General features: G+C 36.8%; 1 protein-coding gene across 1 annotated transcript; it reads right to left on the reverse strand.

Moving 5' to 3' along the window:
• Window positions 1-1,719: 1,719 nt before the first annotated feature.
• LOC117323814 lies at window positions 1,720-25,485 on the reverse strand. Its single transcript, XM_033879281.1, has 4 exons — window positions 24,319-25,485; window positions 24,106-24,174; window positions 21,086-21,175; window positions 1,720-3,648 (listed from the first exon to the last, which is right to left on the reverse strand). The coding sequence occupies exons 1-4, from the start codon at window positions 25,327-25,329 to the stop codon at window positions 3,550-3,552; spliced, it is 1,269 nt and encodes a 422-aa protein (XP_033735172.1). The 5' UTR covers window positions 25,330-25,485; the 3' UTR covers window positions 1,720-3,549.
• Between the last annotated feature and the right edge of the window lie 1,347 nt (window positions 25,486-26,832).

A 26,832-nucleotide genomic window follows, 5' to 3' on the forward strand; every position in this document is an offset into this window, starting at 1 on the left:
CATCCAGGAGAAAGGAGTCCCTTAAACTTCTCCAACGCCTTAATCCATCTTTGGCCCCAGGCCCTGACAACATCAAATCTAGTGTCCTGAAAGAATTAGCCACATAAATTGCACCGATCCTTACTCTGATATATATCATATATTAGAGCATGTTGATCGGCAAAGTATTAAGGCATTACCATCCAATCTGACCTAAAATGGTATTCCCATATCAATACCATCTGCTCAAGAGCAAATTCCACTATTTGCTTTCTGAGGCGAAATCTCAAAATTGGCTCAACATCAGTCAAACTACCGGCATACAAATCACTAGTACGACCATCATTAGAGTATGCCTGTACAGTATGGGACTCACACACCCAATCCAACATAGACCAGATAGAAATGGTCCAACGCAGGGCTGCGCGCTACATCCTGAACAAGTATATGTACAGTCACGGCACACCCAGCATGTTAGCCCGAGTTTTCTCTGGCCCTGTCACCACGTCTGGTGTAGGGCCAGAGCGCACTACTATATGAAAACGTGGAATTATCCGACACCGTTTGGTGTCGCTAAGAATTTGATGCAAAAACAATAAAATCGGGTGTGACATAACACCTACCTTACATATATGGATAAATAAGATATTTATGTACCCCAAAACACCCATTTAGTCTCATCTAGGTGTTTTATTTCGTCCGTACAGGCCCTCGCTTTACGCTAGTCAAAATTTCATACTGTTGACCCGCCATTTTGTAAGTGACAGTACGACTAACCACCCAAATCGGAACGCAATGGACCGAAAAGACCACATATCATTTATTGTGTTTTTCTTCTTACAAAGTTTAAATTATGAAAAATAAGTTGATTATTTCCCAAAAGATGTTATATTGCATTAAAAAAATCATTATTTATAAATTATAAGCGGTAAAATATATAAAAATAAATGTTGTATTTTTTTTTCTTTTCGCTCCATCGGGCACAGATTAGGGTAATTAGGCGGACCGCGACCTACATAGTTAGCAATATGGCGTCGAGTCAAGTATGAAATTTTGACTAGTGTAAAGTGAGGGTCTATACGGACGGAATAAAACACCTAGATGAGACTAAATGGGTGTTTTGGGGTACATAAACATCTCATTTATCCATATATGTAAGGTAGGTGTTATGTCACACCCGATTTTATTGTTTTTGCATCAAATTCTTAGCGACACCAAACGGTGTCGGATAATTCCACGTTTTCATATAGTAGTGCGCTCTGGCCCTACACCAGACATGGTGACAGGGCCAGAGAAAACTCGGGCTACCAGCATGTCTGAAATGCTAGATCACCTGAAATTGCGCCCCCTAGCAGACAGACGAAGAGATGCTCGTCAGACCATGTTGTATAATATCGTTAATAACAAAGTCGCCATAATGAAATCCGATAAGCTTATTCCCCTTGCAAGGTATTCCAGACATAGTCATCAGCTCTCCTTTTAAATGCACCATTCAAAAACCACTGTCCCACCACAGACTCATTTAAATCGACCATCTACCGTCACTTTACCAACACAGAGTAGAGCCAAAAAATTTATCCAATTTTTATCCTAAAATACATAGAAAATCGTCTTCCTTTTCACTCCTCTTTGGCATATTTCCTTCAAATTGTTGAAGATTGCCAGTATCATATAGACAGACATTTCATTTCAACAAATTTTATTGTACATGTATACAATAGGATCAGATAACAGGCTAGGCCTATATAAATCTTCTCCAGGTATAAAGAGCTAATTCTTAATATAGATAAATATAAGGAATTGAGCAGATGTATATATGATATAGTTTGGTCAGTATAGGAATGCCATATTTGTACTGATAAGCTTACTGGTTAAAGGGAAGTAATAACTTCATTTAGATATACAGTATCCAAAAGTAAATATCTTTATATTTTTATTAAAGTTTAAAAGAGCTATTACATGTAGCTGTTGTTGGAGTGTTTGAATGGCATCAAGTCTTGAATCTATCTACACAAGGGTTTCTGGCTTAAATGTCCTTTAACTCCTCCTCCTCCAGCCTTCCACCAAGGTGTGCTAGATTCAGACCGGTTACCCCAACACCCCACCAAAGCTTTCATGAATATTATAATGTACATTAACAAAATGAAAATTTATAAGTGAATAGTATCATGTATAAATAAAACAATAGTGAATTGATTAAATGTAAACATACATAAATCAATTAATCTATGAATTAATCTAATAACTATGACCTAATCTATGAAGCAAGTTGTTGGTACAATGTCAATACATCACAAAAATGGTATTTCAATCATAACATTAAAAGGTCACACATTTCTCATCATACTATTATTCGAAACGTTTTGTATCTTTAATATATTCTTGAACAGATTCCAGAATGTTAATATTCAAATCATCAGGTAACTCGTTGTACTTATAGACATCACGAACTAGAATTTAACGTTGAGTGAGAAGAGTTGGACCTTACTGGAAATCTTTAAAGCGGGAATAAGTCAGTCCCCAAATTGTTTGTGTCATGCTGTTGAAAATGTTTACCATTACCATATTTCGTTAATCAGAGGCGTGCTTTGTTTGGTACTACACGATTTTAAAGTAAACTTTAAGAAACATTGATATGAAATAACACATATCTACATTGTCAAATAAGTACAGACTTTTTATATACAGAGTCTTGATACTACGTGAACGCATTCTTTACAAACGGAACATAAATAGCACAACAACAAACTGGGAAGGAACGAAGAACAAATATTAAAGTAAACAGCAAAACGATTGGTTTTTTTTTTTTTTTTGCTTTTGTTTTTTTATTTTGTGTTCATTAATCCTAACCTGGCGTAATTTAAACAATATATTGTCTGCCAAAATGTTAGGAACAATTTATCAATACATCGTATGACCTCCCCAGTAGACCGGATATTGTGACCACAAGGATCCATTTTTTTTCTCGTCATACTTATGGTGATGTTTTTACGGCAACACTTTCTTTGTTGTTCTCAAGTCAATAGAAAGGTGTCGCCCTTAGACAGTGATAGTCGTAACATACCGAGTAGAACATATAGTTTATAATGAAATGCATCCTCAGGCAGAATCGCCGTACGCTGTCCGACATCATATACACCACCAGCAAAAGGAAATCAATCACTTGTCGCTAGCACGTGCCGATGACGTAAATACAAACGTTGCCATGACTCTTCTGCTGAATCTAACACTATTCCATACCGACCGGTTTAATTCTAACAGCACTACGCTACTAACGGTAGAACCAAGTATATCGGACAACCGCTATCGATCGCCTGCCATTTTGGACTAATAGTGTCGTGTGTTTTGTATGGTAATGGACACACCAGTATATACATACAAATGTTTACCTCAATATGCCCGTACGAGATGTGCATCAAGCTGTAGCCGACTCATTTTGACGTCGGATATAATTCCGTCTGTAGATCGCGTGATCCCCAAACTTAAATGGAGCGTACTGAAGTAATAACATTAAAGTTCCGATAAATATGGCTGACGGATGTCTGGTATTGCGGGTCTGTATCATCCGCCTTACATACAGGAACAGTTACAGACGAACTGGTCGACCGCTCCATCAGACGGTGCGAACTGTATCACCACCACAGCGTATGTCACTATGCTTCCAGCAAACTGTAAAGATAATTAGAAAACACCAAGTTTGTAACACACAAAAAACCCCCAAGAAATATCTTTAAAAAAAGATAAATGGGATATTTTTAATGCTGGTGGTTGTAATATAAAACTGCTGGTGAAATAAATTAACGAACTAATGCATTTCAGCATGGATAACAAATTTATATCAGTTTCAATCATCTCTGGTGATAATAAGACTGCATTTGAATCAGGAATATAATTTTATTAATGTGTCATTTGAAAAGATACATCCACTTATTCAGCTTGCATTCAATATTAACTTTGTTTTGTTTTTAACTGCATATCTGCACAATTTTGCATTTACCGCTACATTGACCAATCACATACTTCATCTTGACCAGTAACGCCACCTGTCGCGTCATATCCGGGACCAAAAAACAACACAAATTATATATACCAGTTACGTATCCGCCCACCTCATTAAACATTTACTTTTTATCCCGTACCTTTTGGCCTGTGGCTTGATTTCAATCAGGAGTGTTACCTCATTGTGAGCATATAGAAATCAGATTTAAGTACATCTCATTGATGGTGATATCGAAAACCTTGTCGTTATGGCGACGGACGGGAAACTACTAAGGAACACGGAACCAATTGAAATGCTATTGAACTTTGTTGATTTCGATGACATTTCATTCGTTCACCGAAGAACTACTGCATTCAACAATAAAGTCAATGACTAATGGACATATTAGTATACCTTATTCACTGTTAGTTGCAGTTTTTTACTTACAGGTAGCTAATACATTAACAAGGGTGCATGAACGACGGAAAAACAAGCTTCTGAGTTACCGTCATCACAGATCAGGGGTAAATATCACAATTTGTTATCTCGTTTCCATATGCCAAATAAAATAGTTACTACATCTTTTGGTCATGTATATTACATTGACGAAAGCGGACGGTAGACGTACAAGGTTTTTAATCGTTGCAGTTAATTCAGATCTGAGATGCCGTCTCTAAGTAATCTCCACAACTGACCAGTATTATTGCATAGTGCTACTGCGATTTAGTTATGCTTGCGTTTGACTACACTATATCGATATCGATATATGGGTTATTTCACTACTGCAAAGAGAGGGCGAATCCATGTCATGCCTTACGAAGGCAGGGGACAAGGTATGGTCAATATTAGTACAAAACGTTAGGTGGGGTGGCAGAAAGAATGAAACAGAACGATTCTTATTGAAACAAAATGAATTATGCATGTGATTTTCGCGACTGAACTAGAACGTGTACAATTTAATGACACATTACCAATATCGTGTGCGCACGAGTGAAGATAGTGTTAGCGCCAATAGCATTGTAGATCGATGACACAGAGCGATACACTGAAATCTTGTATATGACGTCAACCAGCGTAAACTGATCATGTGTTAACAGCCTGTCTTAAACGCCTCTACATATCCAATCATACCATGTTTACTGCCTAATTACAAATTACGACTATATTTAGACAAAATCTATAAACTTGTAAATTTTCACAATTAATAAGACATGTAAAGACATGCCGTGCTACAGTATATATGAGACGTAAACACTAATGTGTATTAACGGGTCCAGGATGTGTGCTCGCTATAATGTATTCTTTATAATAGGTTTTCAGCAGTAAAGTCGGATGTAATGGAAAAGGCTGTTTACACCGCGAGCAACAATATAACACAACGTCTGTATCATTTGGGCCTGCTTTATTTCCCTGTACTACGACCAAGTTATTCGATATTGTTTGACGAATATCAAAGCAATGTAAACCGTTACAAAAGTAGCTTTACATAACTGCAAGCGATCTTTACAGAACTCGTACAATATATTAAATGTATTTCACCATAGAAACAATGAGGTAATACAAGTCAGAACGCGCACGAATAGTGTACACAACATCACCGTGGAGGTCATACAAGGTTGGCTCGTTTTATATTGTTTAACATTCTATCAACAGCTTTGGTCATTTAGGACAGCTTCCCCTGATACATGCGTGATGAAAATTGGTGTTTTGGGAAGCTGTGGTACGTTCGTGTTTCGAATCTTTGCGATGACACGGAATCGATGCTGACTTTATAGTGCTAGCTCATTGAAGGTTACTGTTGCAGACACCCAGTAAGTCACCCCACCCGGTCACATTTTACCGACAACGGGAGAAGCAGTCTTTCCAGTCCCCAAAATGCTGAACGCTAAGCAGGAGTAAAAACTAGCATTTTTAGAGGCTCTGGTATGTCTCCGACATGGGCGGAACCCAAAGCCTTCCTCAAAGGGACAAACGTTCAAATGAGGCCTAAACGTAAGGCAATGTCAAAGAACACATTAAGAAGAAATGCCAAACGCGATACTGCGTCTAGAGAGACATAAGGAAGAAGAACTTTGAGAAGAATGAAGCAAAAACAGAGAGCTCATATAAGGCAGAACTCGTACAAACCGTTTACATGACAACGTCATTGGGATAGAGAGGTGATCCAACAAACTGTACATAACATCATAGAGATAATGAAGTCATACAAGGTAGAACTCTTACAAATCGTGTACATGACATCGCCAAGTAGGTCATAATCTTACAAATCGTGTACATAGCATCGCTAATGAGGTCATAATCTTACAAATCGTGTACATGACATCGCCAAGTAGGTCATATAATCTTACAAATCGTGTACATGACATCGCCAAGTAGGTTATAATCTTACAAATCGTGTACATGACATCGCCAAGAAGGTCATATAATCCTACAAATCGTATACATGACATCGCCAAGTAGGTTATAATCTTACAAATCGTGTACATGACATCGCCTGGTAGGTCATATAATCTTACAAATCGTGTATATGACATCGCCTGGTAGGTCATATAATCTAGTAGGTCATATAATCTTACAAATCGTGTACATGACATCGCCAAGAAGGTAATATAATCCTACAAATCGTGTGCATGACATCGGTAAGGTCATTTAATCTTACAAATCGTGTACATGACATCGCCTAGTAGGTCATATAATCTTACAAATCGTGTACATGACATCGCCTGGTAGGTCATATAATCTTACAAATCGTGTACATGACATCGCCAAGTAGGTTATAATCTTACAAATCGTGTACATGACATCGCCAAGTAGGTCATATAATCTTACAAATCGTGTGCATGACATCGCCAAGTAGGTCATATAATCTTACAAATCGTGTACATGACATCGCCAAGGAGGTCATATAATCTTACAAATCGTGTATATGACATCGGTAAGTACGTCATATAATCTTACAAATCGTGTATATGACATCGCCTAGTAGGTCATATAATCTTACAAATCGTGTACATGACATCGCCAAGGAGGTCATATAATCTTACAAATCGTGTATATGACATCGCCAAGGAGGTCATATAATCTTACAAATCGTGTACATGACATCGCCAAGTAGGTCATATAATCTTACAAATCGTGTACATGACATCGCCAAGTAGGTCATATAATCTTACAAATCGTGTACATGACATCGGTAAGTAGGTCATAATCTTACAAATCGTGTATATGACATCGCCTGGTAGGTCATATAATCTTATAAATCGTGTATATGACATCGCCAAGAAGGTCATATAATCAATGTAGATAAGATTGTAGTTGAGCAGAAAAATTTCTATCGATTTTATTGCAATATCGTGTACTTCAACACCTCTGTGTATATACATTCTTGTATCTACGCTTTACTGGTCATTGTTAGTCTGAGAAAGGTGTAGTCATGGTAACGCTACACCTAAAACCCAAATACTGATTGTGATATGTATATTCACATAGTATATTGTCTATGATTGTAAAATGAAGAAAAACATCTTAAACATTTTATTTTCTAAGATATTCATTACAAGAATTTAAAACATTAACCACCAAATTCACCGTCGTATTCATGCAGCACCACCTTGCTATCGGTGTCTGCTTATGTACGTTTAACTACTTCCTACTCCTTCCCATTTTTTTTATTCGAAGACATCTTTTAGTGTAACATTTAACAAAAACACTTCTTTATTATGTTTGATAATAAAGATACAACAGACTTTATAGTATGGCACAACTGACAAATTTTTACAAGCTAAGGGAGACAACCACAACTGATTCACATTGCTTGAGGTAATGTACAGATGTAGGTATGACAACACCATGAGAACACGGAGGATGGCATACATATAGGATCTGTAATGAGTTTACATTTCATCTGAGCTTTTACTAAAGGAGTCTTATTATTATTATTATTATTATTACAAGCTTACCGGTTATAAGTATTTATATATCAAAGTATTTAAAATGCTGAAGTATCCATCCACGTTAATATGGTATATCATATACACGTCTCTTTCAGAAGGTAGAAAGTTGTAGTAACATTTATTATGAAGTGTTAACAAAGGGATACGATAGTAACGTGACCCTGGGGTCAGGGTCTGTTGAGAGTAGCCAGATCACACCTGCAGACCAGTCAGTTTTAAACAAATACATGTATGCACCCTGTACATGAGAAGTACAAATATACTTGATAGAACTATCCCGTGAAGTAATTCGACTATGTTTGAGAAGATGAATTATTTATATGACCATATCCGTAAATTGTAAAACGAAAGTAGATCTTGCCCAAATACATATAGATTACGATACGATAGCTATGAATTAAATCAGTGTTACTTTCCATTGTAATTTAGCACAATGGTGTCTCAAAATTTGCGAAAATAATCCGGTAATGTTCAATGGTCTTCTGTTTTTATTATCGTCGTGTTTTCTGGGTCACGCTCTACAGCTAATGGACCGAAGTGTTATCCACTCCAAACCTCCACTTATCGACTATAGATGCCTGATTCTATAGCATGTGGGCTTCCTACGTCATCAAATTCATTTCCCGCGAAATAACTGGGAAATCTAAAACAATTCTTTAAATGAAATGAAGCGAAAGAAATAGAAAACGTCTAAATAAAAGCATCGTGATCAGTATTGAGTACAACATTAAAGTTCATTGTAAATAATTGCTACTATTTGCTAACCTAAAGCATAAGTAATTTAAATCAAATTATTTTAAAATCCAAATTTCGTTTCTATTATAATCTTAAAATTTGTATCACAAGATCATTTAGAAGCTTTGCAGTACTTACTCTTACAAACGCACAGATGCTTTGATTTTAACAAAGATGGCGACCTCAAGCTGCGAGGCGGTTTGGATTGGAATTAAATTGCGTATATTTCGGCAAGTAAACATCGTACAATGTTCCCGTATGGTCAGCTCATCTAATTTTGTCATTATGTATTCAGATCAGTTGTTGTTTAGTCGCTACGGTCATTAACATAAAAATTCGGATTATTATATAAATACTTATTTAATTATTATTATTACAAGCTAACCGGTAATAAATATTTATATATTAAAGTATTTAAAATTTTGCCGTATCCATCCACATAAAGAATATATATATAAAAAAATATTGTGTGACCAGTAGCATTGGATTCTAATACTTTTTCATCTAGGGAAAGCATGGTCTTTCGTTGATATGTGCGTAATTTTTGTATCTATAGTTACATTATCTTTAACATTTGTCTTTCAAATCTTAAGCTACATTGATCATAAGCGACCATGTAGCTCAGTGGTAGAACGTCCATCTAGAATTCGGAGAGTTTGAACCCCCGTCTCGCTTCTACGTTTTCTCTTTCTCCTGTTACATGTCTGTTTACCTATGACTTTAAAACCCGTGACTCGGTTGATACATGTATGTCTGTTTACGCTGTAACTCCTAACCAGTAAACCTGTGACAGGTTAATCATGAGTCATGGAGTAGGAAGACCGGTTATGAGCTCAAGTCATAGGGTAACCAGAGGTATGAAGTCAATACAAGGGAGTGGAACACAACGTCCCAGAAGCAGAGACGTGTATATCATATGCATATCGCTGCCAGAAGGTAGAAAGTTAGTTGCAGTAATCCAGACGAATCTGCCGTGGATACACAGACATGTATTATGGAGTGTTTACAAAAGGATATGATAGTAACGTGGCCCTGTGGTCAGGGTCAGCTGAGGGTAATCAGATCAGACCTGCAGATCTAGAGCAGTTAATTTTAAACAAAGATCCGCTGTACATGAGAAGTACAAATATTCTTAATAAAAAAATCCCACGGATAACTAATTAGATAAACTATGGTTGAGAAGATGATTTTTTTTTACCATATCCGTTAACTGCAAAACGAAAGTAGGTCTAGTCCAACTAGGTGAAGCAAATACTGCTATTTTCGCAATAGCTGTTCGTTTTACTTGATACGATAGCTATGAATTAAATCAGTGTTACCTTCCGTTGTATATTAGCACATTGGTGTCTCAAAAAATGCGAAAATAATCCGGTAATGTTCAATGATCTTCTGTTTTTATTATCGTCATGTTTTCCGGGTCACGTTCTAATAGCATGTAGGCTTCCGGTTACGTCATCAAATTCATTTCCCGCGAATTTATTGGGAAATCTAAATCAACACTTTAAATGAAATGAAATGAACGAAATAAAAAAAATGTCTAAATAAAAACATTGAGATCAGTATTTGGTACAACATTAAAGTTCTATCGTAAATAATTGCTATGATTCGCTAATCTAAAGCATAAGCAATTGAAATAAAATTATTTTGAAATTCATATTTCGTTTCTATTATAATCTTAAAATTTGTATCACAAGATCGTTTAGAAGCTTTGCAGTACTGACTCTTTCAAACGCACAGATGCTTTGATTTGAACAAAGATGGCGACCTGAAGCTGTGAGGCGGTTTGGATTAGAATTAAATTGCGTATATTTCGGCACGTAAACATCGTACGATGTTGCCGTGTGGTCAGATCATCTAATTTTGTCAATACGTATTCAGAACAGTTGTTGTTTAGTCGCTACGGTCATTAACATAAAAATTCGGATTATGATATAAATACTTACCCATTTAATTATTTTCGCGGGTCAATTGATTTAAACATATTTTATTTGTATCAATATATACAAGAGGATTGGGCACAAGTTTTCAAACTTATATGAAGCCCTTTCCCAATTATCATGATTTTTTACAATTTTTATACAAGATGACATGACATTTGAAATATTAACAATTATATTTGGAGAGAGAGAGAGAGAGAGAGGGGTACTACGATTCAAATTTATTCAAATATTCAATTGATAAATTTAGTTTAATTTTTTACTAAGCAAACAAAACAAATCCGATTTCGATAGCAGAAGATTAAACTATTCGCTGCACAAAAACACACTGCTATTTCTAATGTTCGTTATATCCTGTTCCATGGTAAGCTTTCTCCGTTCGATCCATTGCCTTCTGGAAAAAAAAATTCGTTTCTCTTGCGCTATCGGAATCGGAGACTTTATAAATACATTTTTTTTTTTTTTTTTTTAACTGTCAATATATATATGTATGTATAATATTTCACAATATTGATTAAGAAAAGAGAAAACGGGGAATTAAAATCTTCTTGAGTCTTGAATGTATTTCTGAGTGATTTGGCCTATCATAAAATTATCTTCAATGGATAAATCATTGTTTCCATATAACAACAGTTGCAGGTCTAGTGGCATGAAATTGTTTAGATTTCGGAACAATTCGATTCTCTGTTCAAAGTAATTTTGACAAATAAAGAAGTAGTGGTATGCATCCTCAATAGGATGTCCACACTGACAATGGCGATAATCAATAAGATGCGATTGAAAAAGGTCATTTTTTAGAATACTACATTTGTTTCTTAATCTCGCATGCAATATATTAGATTTTCTATTTCCAACTGAGTAATGGGTAGGTACATGTGTTTTATTTGAGATAGATTTTTTAAATACTGAATATGAGATACTATGTCTAATCTCTAGATCAAGTTGATTCCAAAGTCGAATAGTAGATGGGAAAAACGATTTGTTTGTTAGTTGAAGTCTGACGTTCGATAGAGAGTAATTATTTGCATCACGTAGGTTATAATGTGAGTTTTCAGATACCAAGGGAGGTAATAAAGTGGATAAGTAACTAGGAGTGAGTTGGTTAGTAATTTTATAGAATAGTTGTAGTTTTCTTCTAGAACGACGATTTACAAGAGGTTCTAATCCACTTTCAGAGTATAATGAGTGCCTGCTAGCAAAGGAAGGTAATCCGGTAATTATTCTTGCAATTTCTAAATTTAATTTTTCCAAATTATCTGCATCACTGAGAGAACATCCATCCCAAACCTCGCAACAATATTCAAATAAAGGCAGAATATATGACTTGTAAATTTTATACAGAGTTTGCCTATTTAAAATATATTTGAGCTTTCTGAGAATACTTACTTGTTTAGATACATTTTTGCATATGCTTTCAATGTGTCGAGACCATTTACAGTTTACATCTAATGTTACGCCTAGGTGTTTGTGGTGATCAACAAATTCTACATCTATATTGTTAAAACTAATGTCTATAACATGTTCATGTTCATTATTTGAAATTAGTAAGGCTTCCGTTTTCAGAGGGTTAAATTTCACCAACCAGGTTTCTGCCCAATTTTGAATTTTTGCTAAGTCATTATTTATTTTAATTTCAATTTCAAATGGTGATCGACCAGAACATAATAAAGAGGTATCATCAGCAAATAATTTTGAAAGACTATCGAGATTATCAGATATGTCGTTTATGTAAAGAATAAAAAGTAGTGGGCCCAATACATATCCTTGTGGCACGCCAGCATTAGTAGTCCTAACGGAAGATTTACTGTTTCCTACAAAAACATGCTGTTTTCTGTTACTTACATAATTTTTTAACCAAATTAGAAGTTTCCCATTAATTCCATAATTCGCTAACTTTACATACAGTCCCTTATGCCACACACGATCGAACGCTTTGGAGATATCACAGAATACTAGACAGGTTGGTTGATTTTTTTCTAAATTTTCACATAAGGTATGGTAAATTTCTATCATTTGATGGACGGTAGAATGACCAGATTGGAAACCAGATTGGTATTTATAAATAAGTGAGTTTTCAAGCAAATAGTTATTCAAATATTTAACTACTAAACGTTCAAAAACTTTACCGATAGTGCTGAGTAATGAAATAGGCCTATAATTAGAAGAAACGTGTTTATCCCCTTTTTTGAATAATGGCATAACTATTGCTAATTTCCAGTGTTCCGGGAAAATACCAGTATCAAGAGAGTGTCTAAATATTAATGATAATGGGTAGGCTATAGAAAATGCTGTATTTTTTTTAACATATTGTGGCTAATTCCGTCGTGACCTACAGCTTTGTAAAGAGATAAAGATTTAAGTATGTCGGTAATGTCGCTGAGTTGAAAATGTATGTCTGATATCGTAGCGTCAGTCCTTAGTTCGACCTCTGGCTCGTCAATGTCTGTATCGTCAATGGTAGAAATGGAAACAAAGTAATCATTAAGTATATTGGCTTTATCGACGTCTGTCATTACAAGATTTCCGTTTGTATGTACAAGCGGTGGTATAATATTAGCAGTGTCAGAAGTTTTTATTAATCTCCGAACAATTTTCCAAAAATTTCGTGGATTTGAAGAAGAATAACGATCTAGAATACCATTTATATCCGCATAGAAAAGTTCTTTGGTACGTTTTTTAAGATTGTTGACATGGTTACGTTGTTTCCGAAAATTCGTCAAATTTTTTACAGAGCGATTTGATTTAAAAACTTTTAAAAGTCTGTCTCTTTTCCTAATTTCTCGGCGAAGGTCAGAATTAAACCAGGGCTTGTCGTTAGGTCTAATTATAACAGTTTTAGTAGGTATGCACTCACTGGCTATGTCCAAATATTTATCAGTAAATTTTTTACATATTTCGTCTGGGGAGTGCGTCGTAGAGAACAAGTCAACCCAGTCCGTATCGTCTAGTTTGTTATTAAAGAGTTCATAATTAGCTTCATTATAACATCTTATGATTCGTTTATACGTCCTTGTAATATTAGTCCCTACTGTTAGTTCTATTGTCGTCGCTTTATGGTCAGACAGGTCATCGTCAATGTCGATTACTTCAGAAAAGTTATACGTGCACGTGTCTGAGATTAAGATGGGGTCTAGTAGGGTGGAACTCGTGCGCGTCGTGCGCGTAGGTTTGTCGATCGTGTTTGTCATGTTAAAAGTGTGGATAATATCGTAAACAGCGTGTGTGTTTTCTACAGTTAACATATCAACATTTATATCTCCAACTAGTATAATATGAGGAGTTTCCTGAATAGCAGTGTCAACAGAATTACGTAAATGGTTCCAAAATGCATGTGCGCTATTTGGAGGCCTATACAGAGTACACAGAAGATATTTTTTTGATGGAAATTGAATTTCTGTCCAAATTACCTCGCCCACTTGAAATTCTAAGTCATCTCTACGCCGGTTGCACAAAATACTGGATGTATACACGACTATCCCCCCTCCCGGAGTTCCCCGGTCCTTACGGTATAATTTATAACCACCCAGGAGTATATCAGCGTCATTAATAGAAATATCAAGGTGAGTCTCGGTAACACAGATAATATCATAGTCGGACGATAAATTTTCTAGTTGTGATAGCTTATTTCTAAGACTACGGATGTTTAAATGAAAGACAGATATAGAATTACTTTGATCTACAGGGCCTGGGTTTGGGTGTACGTCGTTACATGATAGTAGGAGAAGTTGTAATATTAGTAGGAAACAAGAGTTATTGGTTACGCTAGATAAAACAACATGGATAGAATGAAATAAATAAGTTAGTAATAAGTTTACTAATGACCTGCAACTTTTTACAACATCAAATAATTTTAAATGATAAATAAACTTTCGTGAAAACAAAAAACAGTGAGTTCTTTGATAGAAGCAACCGACAGCCGCCCGGTACTGTGCTAAGTCATTACCCATGGTCATCAAATATTACATAGAAAGTTGGGAGGCAGTCGGCAACATCTATCAAAATTAGCATACATGTATAAAAAGAAAGGCAGCCAAAACACTCAGATACATTTACAAGAGACATATAGAAGTAAGTTAAGGAAAGAAGAGAAGAGAGAAGAAATAAGGGATATATACAAGAGGCCCATGGGCCTTAACGGTCACCTGAGATTTGAAATATTTCAGTTAATTTAATTAACCCTTTTTGGCCCCGTCCATCAGCCACCAGGGGTCAGTCAGGGCCAACATATGCATATTATCAAACTTTCATCCCATGCTAAAAATGTTAACCAAATTAGAATGAATTCCAATAGAAATAAAACAAATAAAAGTCAAAAATGTGATTTCCCAATATAAACTATAGTAAAGTTTACCCCCTCCCCAGGGCAAACTTGAGATCCTAGGGTCATGAAATTCACAATTTTGGTAAAGCACCTTCAGACCCTGCCATCTATGAAGTGTATTTGATTCCATCATATCTGAGAGTAGAGAAGATTTTTGAAATTTCAGTCAATTTGGCCCTTTTTAGCCCTGCCCATCAGCCCCTGGGGGTCAGTCAGGGCCAACATGTGCATGCCATCAAACTGTCATCCCATGCTGGCAATGTTTACCAAATTAGAATGAATTCCAATAGAAACAAAACAAATAAAAGTCAAAAATGTGATTTCCCTTTATAAACTATATTAAAGTTTACCCCCTCCCCAGGGGCAAACGCGAGACCCCGGGGTCATGAAATTCACAATTCTGGTAAAGCACCTTCAGACCCTGCCATCCATGAAGTGTATATGATTCCATCATATCTGAGAGTAGAGAAGAAGATTTTTGAAATTTCAGTCAATTTGGCCCTTTTTAGCCCCGCCCATCAGCCCCTGGGGGTCAGTCAGGGCCAACATGTGCATGCCATCAAACTGTCATCTCATGTTGACAATGTTTACCAAATTAGAATGAATTCCAATAGAAATAAAACAAATAAAAGTCAAAAATGTGATTTCCCTATATAAACTATAATAGTAAAGTTTACCCTCTCCCCAGGGGCAAACGCGAGACCCCTGGGTCATGAAATTTACAATTTTGGTAAAGCACCTTCAGACCCTGCCATCTATGAAGTGTATTTGATTCTATATTATCCGAGAGTAGAGAAGAAGATTTTTGAAATTTCAGTCAATTTGGCCCTTTTTAGCCCTGCCCATCAGCCCCTGGGGGTCAGTCAGGGCCAACATGTGCATGCCATCAAACTGTCATCTCATGTTGACAATGTTTACCAAATTAGAATGAATTCCAATAGAAAAAAACAAATAAAAGTCAAAAATGTGATTTCCCAATATAAACTATAGTAAAGTTTACCCCCTCCCCAGGGGCAAACGTGAGACCCCTGGGTCATGAAATTTACAATTTTGGTAAAGCACCTTAAGACCCTTCCATCTCTGAAGAGTGTTTGATTCCACCATATCTGAGAGTAGAGAAGAAGATTTTTTTTAAGTTTTAGTCAATTTGACCCTTTATAGCCCCGCCCATCAGCCCCTGGGGGTCAGTCAGGGCCAACATGTGCATGCCATCAAACTGTCATCCCATGCTGACAATGTTTACCAAATTAGAATGAATTCCAATAGAAACAAAACAAATAAAAGTCAAAAATGTGATTTCCCTTTATAAACTATAGTAAAGTTTACCCCCTCCCCAGGGGCAAACTTGAGACCCCGGGGTCATGAAATTCACAATTCTGGTAAAGCACCTTCAGACCCTGCCATCCATGAAGTGTATATGATTCCATCATATCTGAGAGCAGAGAAGAAGATTTTTGAAATTTCAGTCAATTTGGCCCTTTTTAGCCCCGCCCATCAGCCCCTGGGGGTCAGTCAGGGCCAACATGTGCATGCCATCAAACTGTCATCTCATGTTGACAATGTTTACCAAATTAGAATGAATTCCAATAGAAATAAAATAAATAACAGTCAAAAATGTGATTTCCCTATATAAACTATAATAGTAAAGTTTACCCCCTCCCCAGGGGCAAACGCGAGACCCCTGGGTCATGAAATTTACAACTTTGGTAAAGCACCTTCAGACCCTGCCATCTATGAAGTGTATTTGATTCCATATTATCCGAGAGTAGAGAAGAAGATTTTTGAAATTTCAGTCAATTTGGCCCTTTTTAGCCCCGCCCATCAGCCCCTGGGGGTCAGTCAGGGCCAACATGTGCATGCCATCAAACTGTCATCTCATGCTGACAATGTTTACCAAATTAGAATGAATTCCAATAGAAATAAAACAAATAAAAGTCAAAAATGTGATTTCCCTATATAAACTATAGTAAAGTTTACCCCCTCCCTAGGGGCAAACGTGAGACCCCTGGGTCATGAAATTTACAATTTTGGTAAAGCACCTTAAGACCCTTCCATCTCTGAAAAGTGTTTGATTCCACCATATCTGAGAGTAGAGAAGAAGATTTTTTAAGTTTTAGTCAATTTGACCCTTTATAGCCCCGCCACTCAGGCCCCTGGGGGTGGGGACCATATAATTTACAATTTTGGTTGACCTTTAGCCATAGAAGCTTCCTGCGAAATTTCATTGAATTTGGTTTAGGGGTTTTGGAGTAGAAGTCGAAAATGTCAATTGTTTACGGACGGACGACGCACGACGGACGACGCACGACGCACGACGACGGACAAAAGGGGATTAGAATAGGTCACTTGAGACTTTGTCTCAGGTGACCTAAAAATACATATTGAAAATAACTCAGAAATTGGTGTGATAATTCAGTTTGACAGCAAAAAGAAAACACTTTTAAAAAAATATTCACAAAAAAATATTTACATGCGCTAGTGAATTTTGCTGCTTTGAGTTGTTGAAAGATTCTTTCGAGATATTTAATGTACAAGTATCCACACAAATAGGTAATTTTTATATATTCTTGTGATAAAAAAGGTGAGATAATAGTATTCAAAACACCACTTGGTATAAGTAATTTTTGTTAAACTTTGTGAAAAATTTGACACAACATGTGTGAAACTTAAAACAAAACAAGAAAAACAGAAGCAGAAAAAACCAACAAAATAATGCCACTTAATAAGCAGTAGATAATAATTGCAAGCTTCTTGAAAACTTTAGAATGTAATAACATTGATAGTAGTTATCAACTTTGTTATGAGATTAGCTAGTAGGTAAAAGTAAACAAACTTTTGAAGTCTGTATATCTAATTGGGGTGATTATCAAAAAAGAACACCTTAGTAAGCATGTATATATAATGGTTATCAAAACTTAAGTGGTTTGACATTTTAAAAATAAATCATTGTTTATAATCATATTTGTGTGAGAACGTATAAACTGACACAATGTACATGAATACAAATGCAGTTTTAACCAAACTTTGTGAAATTTACCTTTATGAAAAAGAGTAGTTATTAGTAACATATATCAAACTTTATGAAATATTACTTTTATCAAACTTTAGGTAAACAAACAAGTGCAAAACTGAACTTTGTAACACAGTTTAGATTTAAAAAAAGAAAAAAAAAAAAAAAATTTTTTTTTTTTTTTTTTAAATTACCATATCGGTAATAGCAAACTGACAATTTATACATAGATACATTGTAGTAAAGAACAATCTTTGCTAACTTTGACATTATGCAATTTAGTGAATGTTTAGAAAGATATATCTTACTTTTGTAAACATACATTGTTATAACCAAACTGCAGGTAAACAAAATAATACAAAACAAAACTGAACTTTGTACACATACAGTTATATAATGGTCATCTAACTTTAAGAAATTTGATGCAGAGTTGACAAATATGCAAATATGACATACATGTATATACGTATATATATATATTGGATATGAACAAGTATGAATAGCTTTTACTCAAGTAGGCAAAAGAACTTGTAATTTTCTGGTTTAAGTTTTTTTTGTTATCATATATACATTTATATACATATAGATCTGATATAGTGAGAGATTGGCATTTTAGAAACAGTGCTAATTTGAACTCTGTAAAACAACTATGAAATGGTTTTCAGAATTGTTTACAATAATGCAATAGCAATAATAATGCAATAATGTAAACATGCAATAATATATATAGATATGACCTATTGAAAAGGACATTTTGGAAACAGTAAAATTTGATACTTGGTAAAAACAACTATGTAATAGTTATCAGAATTGTTTCCAATAATGCAATAGGATATGTAGGTATTTAGATGACATATATTTAGATACAGTGTATGACATAATGAAGGATAATACTTGGTAAAAACAACTATGTAATTATTATCAATTATTATCAAAAATCTAGTGAAATATGACATTGTGCAAGGAATTTGATAATAGTTGTCAAATATATTGACAATGATATGTTGTAGACAAATAGTTAATAGTTATTAAACTTCATGAAATTTGATACTTTGTTTACAAGTAGGTACATTGAAGTAATTGTCAAAACAAAGTGAAATTTAAGTAAATGATGGAAATAAACACAAACTTGTGAAGTGTGTCCTTATGTTAGATTTTTGGTATAACATAATCTGACGAGTACACAGCTGACTTCACTCAGATGGGCGAGTGGATGGGATGGATTGATGTAAGTCTTTCTTACTTCTTATTATAGTTTTGGATGAATCCACGGTACGTTTCAGGAAAATTCTACCATCATTTGTCCAGAAAGAATCTATTTCACCTCTCGTTTTTGCCGCGGACAGATCTTTTATGATTCCCTGGCGAAAAGTGGTCAGATCCTCAGTAATATAGATTTTTTCTGGGTTCGTTTTTAGGGCCTTTTTGGAGCGGAACACGGAATTTTTTATTTTCCAATTCCGAAAACGGCAGATAATCTGATATTTTCCGTTGTAAGGCTTACCAATGATATGTGATCTGCATATGTCATCTTCGGAAATGTCGACAGATATTTGAGAACATATAGATACTATTTTCTGATCAGTGTTATGAATCTCACCGGAAGCTAACTTGGCATTATGGAATCGCAGTGAGTTACGTCTACTGTATTGCTGTTGTTCTTCGTCACAAATTTCCAGTTGTTCAACTTTTTTCTCGAGAAAGTTACATTTATTTGTGAGTTCACTGTTAGATTGTTTTAGATTTTGGAGCTGCACACTCTGATCATTTATCCTATCTGTTAATTCATTTATGTTGTGGTGAAGTGGTTTAATCAATTCCCCCATCATTTCCGTAACCACTGCAGTCATCATCACTTTAAAATGTGGAACCATAGCTTCCACCCAAACTGGGGCAATTGCTGCCGCAAAAGCAGGATTAGAGACGGTATTTTGTATCAAAGAATTGAAGTCAACAACCTTGCCTTTTCCTACATCTAATTTCAAAGATGGCGTCATCTCCGTATATTCCACATCACCCATAGAATTTCTTCTTCTGTGGGTCGGTTGGGACGGGACACTGGGACTAGGGGTACTAGCACAGGTTTTCCGTTTGTTGTCGACAACGGGAGTACCTGCAGGCTGATTTTTGTCTTCCTCCATTTTTTTGCTCGTCACGTACGATATCAGAACAAAGGAATGGCGCTATTCACAATTTTCTAAACAAGGGAAAGTACCTCAAAAATCACTCATTGGCTTTCTAAAAGTTCATCCGTAATAACTTGCAGCATTAGAAGCAATATATATCAAAGTTCATCGTAATCTAGCGCCGTACAAACATGATTTGCCAAAACTTTTTACCACTGAGGTACTTACAGTGTAACTGCCACGGTCGCCATCTTGAATGCAAGCATTAAATGCGGGTCAATGTGCCTAGTATTAGTCACAATGAATTTCTGAGTGGCGCAGCCAATGAAAATCGCTCCAGAGTATATTACACTAGTGACAGATAAATAAAGGATCGCACTCGATCGTTGAAAACATGGCGACACCATTTTCAATGAGCAGCCAAGTTGGCATAGAAATGCATATGGTGGACGAGTTGACTTAGGAATGTGTATGAAAGTCCTGTTAAGTCTTGCTATTATAATTGTTGTCAAATATGAATATTTTATCAAAAGTTGTAGCGTACATGTTTATTGCGGAAATGCAGCAAAATGACTATTTGATCAACGGATTCCAACGCGGTGAATAGAAAGCGACGTTGTGACTGGTCAAAAATAAAAGTTCTATCATCATCTTCATTGTGAATTGGAACTACATGTATTTTGCAATGGCGAATTTATAGTGTCGTGGTAGTAAATATGATTATCTTACTGCGCGATGTAGCAGTACACTTAACTCGGGGTCACTCATACCTAAGAAAGGTAAACAAAACGGAAATGTGTTTGTCTTGAATTGAGTCAATTTATATAAAATTGTTGCAGGATAAACAGAATACACGGCAATACTGACATTGGAATACGCATGTTTGGCACGTTGAACTAAGAATGCATATTGATGGCGAGATGACCTAGAAATGTGTATGATGGTCACGTTGATATAGGAATGGATATGGTGGGCAGGATGACTTACGAATGTGTATGAGAGTTAAGTCGGCAGAGAAATGCATATGATGGACGAGTTGACTTACCGTTATAATGGTTGGTCTGTCGATCGTAAATAGTCCGAAAGCTGTAAACCCTATTGGGTGGCTGGTCAGCTGGTTTAGAAAAATCGTGATCTAAAAGAAACGAGTGAAGAAAATATTTATAACAGTAATAATGATATACAAATGTATAATAAACACACGGCAAAAAGTAACTTCATATTTCTTCTTGCGAGTGCTTGTTAACAGAATAAATAGGAAGAATAGGATTAAACATCTGACTAGATATAACACTGGGAAATCTATAACAAACCCGCCTTTTACGTTGAGCTCTTGGACTAATTTCGGCATTTCTAAAAAGATATTCAGTCTCATTAGGAAGGTTAAGAAATTCCTCTCACGAGAATAAAACAAATCCCCCGGTTATGATGGGTACGACATTAAAGTACACCTGTAGTTTTCTCGTTTACCTGTGCGAGTACATAACCAATGAGATAGATACAGTTTATGTGAGAGCAATCTAATTAAAATATAAACGCTCATTCTCACTCCATTACATGAACATCTAACAACATCCCATAAGGGGTCACGTTCTGATGACCTTTGAGATGTGTGTATTTCACTTTCAGTGCGAATTGTCAATTTCTTGATGTCATCGAAGCAAACCATTTCGTCACAGCATGCATCTGAGGCAAACCATTTCGGCACAGCAAGTATCTAGCTATATGCTTTGTGGGACGAAATGCCTTGAAACAAATTGACAGATTATGCAAGATATGCACTCTATTCGTGCTAATTCGTGCTAATTCGTACATATTAAATTCACTTCCACGATTCTGGTTAAGTCATTTGATTGGCTAATCCAAAAGGTCATCCTGACGTGACCCCTTGTGAGATGTTGTGAGATGTTCATGTGACGTAGTTACAATGACCATCTAGATTTCAATAAGATTGGTGTGAGAGTGAATGTAAACGCAGTACCGCAGTCCAGACGTCTTGTCACAAGACATCGTGTGGCTATCGTACACCATTAGTGGTGACGATGTATCTACCATACACCAGTAGTGGTGACGATGTATCTACCATACACCATTAGTGGTGACGATGTATCTACCGTACACCAGTAGTGGTGAAGATGTATCTACCGTACACCAGTAGTGGTGACGATGTATCTACCATACACCAGTAGTGGTGACGATGTATCTACCATACACCATTAGTGATGTGTCTATTGTACACCAGTAGTGGTGACGATGTATCTACCATACACCAGTAGTGATGAATATAAGTCTACCGTACACCAGTAGTGGTGACGATGTATCTACCATACACCAGTAGTGGTGACGATGTATCTACCATACACCATTAGTGATGTCGATGTATCTACCATACACCATTAGTGATGTGTCTATTGTACACCATTAGTGGTAAAGAAGCTTCTATCGAAAACCATTAGTGGCGAAGAAGCTTCTATTGTACACCATTAGTGGTGAAGATATATATCTACCATACGCAATTAGTGACGCGTCTATCGTTCACCAGCAGTGATGAAGATAAGTCTACTGTACACCAGTAGTGGTGACGATGTATCTACCATACACAATTAGTGACGCGTCTATCGTTCACCAGTAGTGATGAAGATAAGTCTACCGTACACCAGTAGTGGTGACGATGTATCTACCATACACAATTAGTGATGCGTCTATCGTTCACCATTAGTGATGAAGATGCGTCTACCGTACACCATTAGTGATGAAATTGCGTCTATCGTACACCCGAGAGCTGAAGACTTGTATTCTGATTATTTTTGTTCGGAAACGATTAATACCGACTTGTCGTATTCAAGCTTCAATGTATATCGTGAGAACACTGACGGTCAGTCTCTACGATACGGTATCCCTGGTTATCATACCAATATCAGCGTTGTCACATTAAAAATGATACGATATGTTATGACGACAAACTTCACCTTTCGGTTTACTGACATAGAATTAGAACAAAAAACCAATAGTGTTATTATCGAACTAGTCGCCTGTCATTCAATATATAAATGGAAACAGGGTAAAACATTCCCAGTAATTCCAACAGAGAATCCTAGACGCGTGTAAAGCATGCAAATGTCGGAGACATCAAACGCGGCATGACAAAAGCAGCATTTGTTATCCTTAGCTGTCAACTCAAATCACTGTGATGATGAGCACGGTATGCACATAAAACTACGAAAATGAACATCAAAAACAGAAAAGGTGATTCTGATTTGGGTTTAAATAGCACCACTTTCATTAAATAATCCCATGTAGTTGAACCCTCAACTTAGTCCATGCTAGCCACAAGCAATGGAATTAGTGCTGAATAATATCAGTAAATTTCAGAGAATGGATCCAGCTCGTGTGACAAAGTCATCAGTGGACACCGGGGAATAATCCAGCTCACGTGACTTCAGTACACACCTGGAATAGATCCAGCTCATATGTCAGTAGACCCAGCTCACGTGACTTCAGTAGACACATATGAATGGATCCAGGTCACGTGACTTTAGAAGCCATATGGGAATGGATCCAGGTCACGTGACTTTAGAAGCCATATGGGAATGGATCCAGGTCACGTGACTTTAGAAGCCATATGGGAATTGATCCAGCTCACGTGACTTTAGAAGCCATACAGGAATGGATCCAGCTTGCAAGGTTGATTTAACAAGATAGTTCATTCTCTCTAGGGCTGTTGGTGTAATTTATGTCAAGGTTCGTCGTTTCATCATGACAAGACCAACCATCAATAGTTGTTCTAGCGATTTAGTGTATAATTGAATAATTCAATATAACGATTCGGTGATTCCCGATTCACTAGTAATCTAGATCATCAAATTATCATATCATGTTTAATACACTGGATCTCACAAAATCTGTTTCACAAGACACTAGAAATACTATGCAAGTACATAAATGATAATTAATTATTCATAGTAGATTAAAACCTACCTACCTACCCTTGTATTTTGTCTCATGAAGTCTTACACGTTTATTTTATTCTGTATAAATAAACAGTAAAGACATGACTATACGTACCTGGTGACATTCTTCAGACGTGCGGCAGCCGAGGTCTATATCATACAGTGCTTCCACAGGGTAGTGGGCCTGTAACATAGACGAAACTTATTATCCGTGTTCAGAAAACTTTTAAATAACTAATTTCAGTAAATAGATTTAGCATGCGATTCACAAGACCTCCGCCAATGGACTTAACCATGTAATTCACAAGACCTCCGCCAATGGACTTACCATGTAGTTCACAAGACCTCCTCCAATGAACACCAACATGATCTGGATGACGCTGAGCGATACCGACCACCAGGTCGCCATATAGGAGAAGGTGTCGATGCTTTCAAAGAGAACAAAGTAGAGAGTGAAGATGATGAGGGGAATGATGGTGCCGACGATCAACATGATGTACACGGAGACCATACCGTCAACCATCCCCAGCAACCGGACCAGGCTGCCGTGTTTCTGACGTAGCTGCTCAACGTCACCTTTAAATATTCCATCGACGAAATTTTCTTCAAAACGTTTAGAAAACGCTTTAAACGCCCGGTAAAGTCCAATAGCCAAAATACTAAATACAGCTGTCATCAAATACCAAGCCGAAATAAAATAGAAGAAAATCAAAACGAACAAAAACTGGAAAAAGACATTGAAATGGTGATGATCGGTAAAGGAACCGCCTGATCCGATCCCACCGCCTCCCAGTAAGTAGGCGCCGATACCCACAAATCCAAACTCGGCTAATAACCATACTACATACAAAACGGCTCCAACAACAGCGCACCGTCTGTCGCTCATCGCCAGCCGAGGGTCCAAAGATTTAACATGTTTGTCCCAAGCAGTAAAGATTCTGTTCCAGCGTTTACTAAGCCAGATATTACCGAGCGCTGTACTCGCCACCTGGAAAAACCAAGTGGATGTGATAATCTGATTACATACGACACCGTCAAATGACGTCATGTCACGAAAAGACCAGAGAGAGAGTGCGACGTTACACCAGAGCAGGCAGACCACGAATACTCCGTATACAAGACTAGGGGAGCAGCATCGTCCGGCGGAAACATCCGACGATTGTTTTTGACACGGTCTTTTGAGGGTTACACCACGCAGCAGACCTGTAACTTTCATTATCCATAAAATAGGTGTCAGCGAGTCCTTCAAACCAAGTCTAGAATCGATGTTCTTACTGTCCGTGTCGGAACTGTCGGGATCAGCTGATCCGCCGTTAAAAGGCATCACCAACGTCGGCATTCTTCGTGGAAGAGAGAAGCGGGTACTGTCCTGGTGCGTTTTAACGACGGCGGAACATTGAATGTGAACATGACCTCTAGGAACTTGTACAACTACTTATGTAATCGTAATGATGACAGCTTGCCTGCTGCATTGCGGTTCAGCATCTTTCTTGCAGTACATAATAAGGGCTAGTCTATTGCATTACACTTGACACGACATTACACGATGTTGGTTTTAATCCAATTAATGTCGTAGTACGGCGTTTCGTCACACTTGTGGTCAATCAATGCTGCTTCTGTCAACACGAGAGTACTCTTGCTAGTTTGTCCAGAATAACGAAATTGAATGTGATGGACGATGTGTACATAAACAGACAGGTCCGTATTTGGACATCAGATTATCTGATACCCTTCATGCTACCTTGGGTACATAAACCAAGCATGTCCAGTCCGCTGGACCCCGGACTCTAGTTGCGATAGTATAGCTTTACCAAGAGACGTTATATATATCTATCGTCTCGGTCGGAACTAAGGAAACAGGGCAAGATTATTCGACAAACATTTACCGTGTTACAATTAAAATGATACACAAAAATCTTTAAAGGATACGCACTCGGTCGATAAAACGAGGGATATCGTATGTTTGTTCTATAAAAGTTTTATCATTTCCTTTTTTCGTTTTGCCCCTTGCATCTGCCATATTGTGTTGCTGTATTCACAAAACATGAATATTGTTTGTTCTTAAACACCGATATGTAGCGAAATCTGTTGGTAGAACGTGACAACTGTACCTGCTGCATCTATTACACGATTTGTAAGACGATGGAAATGTGGAATCTTTCTCTACTTTCTTATTTTCTCCTTTCTAATGTTTCCCATAACACTGCCTCACGTTTGACCTTTAGTTAAGCATTCGGCCCTGTGAGGACGGCTTTGTGTTATGATCCCTGGCCGAATCTATACAAGAGGCTCATTGGGCCTGTATCGATCATCTGGCTATTTTAGTAATTGAGGCGAACCACTATTCAGTCAGGAAATTGTTTTTTTCGTCATGTATGGTAACACATGCGTACAACACACCTGGTAACAAAAATGCTTGTAAGTACATGTAGGTCGTTTGCGACTGAATAGGGTTACAGCGTCAGTTAAAAAACAAAAGATGGCAAAAGAAAGCCCTTGCTTTTTGCGATGGAAACAGCATGTATAGAAGATGCTCGGACTGCGCAAACGTGAACGAACAGTTAGCTCTACATGTTGTTTACACATATAATTTGGTACAATGCTGGGAATTAATGTCACTTTTTCATAATTCTGAATTGGCTTTGAGATATTAAATTACATCTGCCACAACTATAACCAAATTTGATGTCGAAACAAACACATCGAACAAACGCATGCATCATGTGCTCGTGTTTACAAAATGACGGCCTCGTTTTCAAAACAGTCACGTGATATTATCAGCGGGCTCTAAAGACCTCAGGAAGTGTATTAAATGTGTTAATCGCGTTTAAAAGTATAATAT

The sequence above is a fragment of the Pecten maximus genome, chromosome 1 (assembly GCF_902652985.1).
Source record: "Pecten maximus chromosome 1, xPecMax1.1, whole genome shotgun sequence".
NCBI classification, from domain to species: domain Eukaryota; kingdom Metazoa; phylum Mollusca; class Bivalvia; order Pectinida; family Pectinidae; genus Pecten; species Pecten maximus.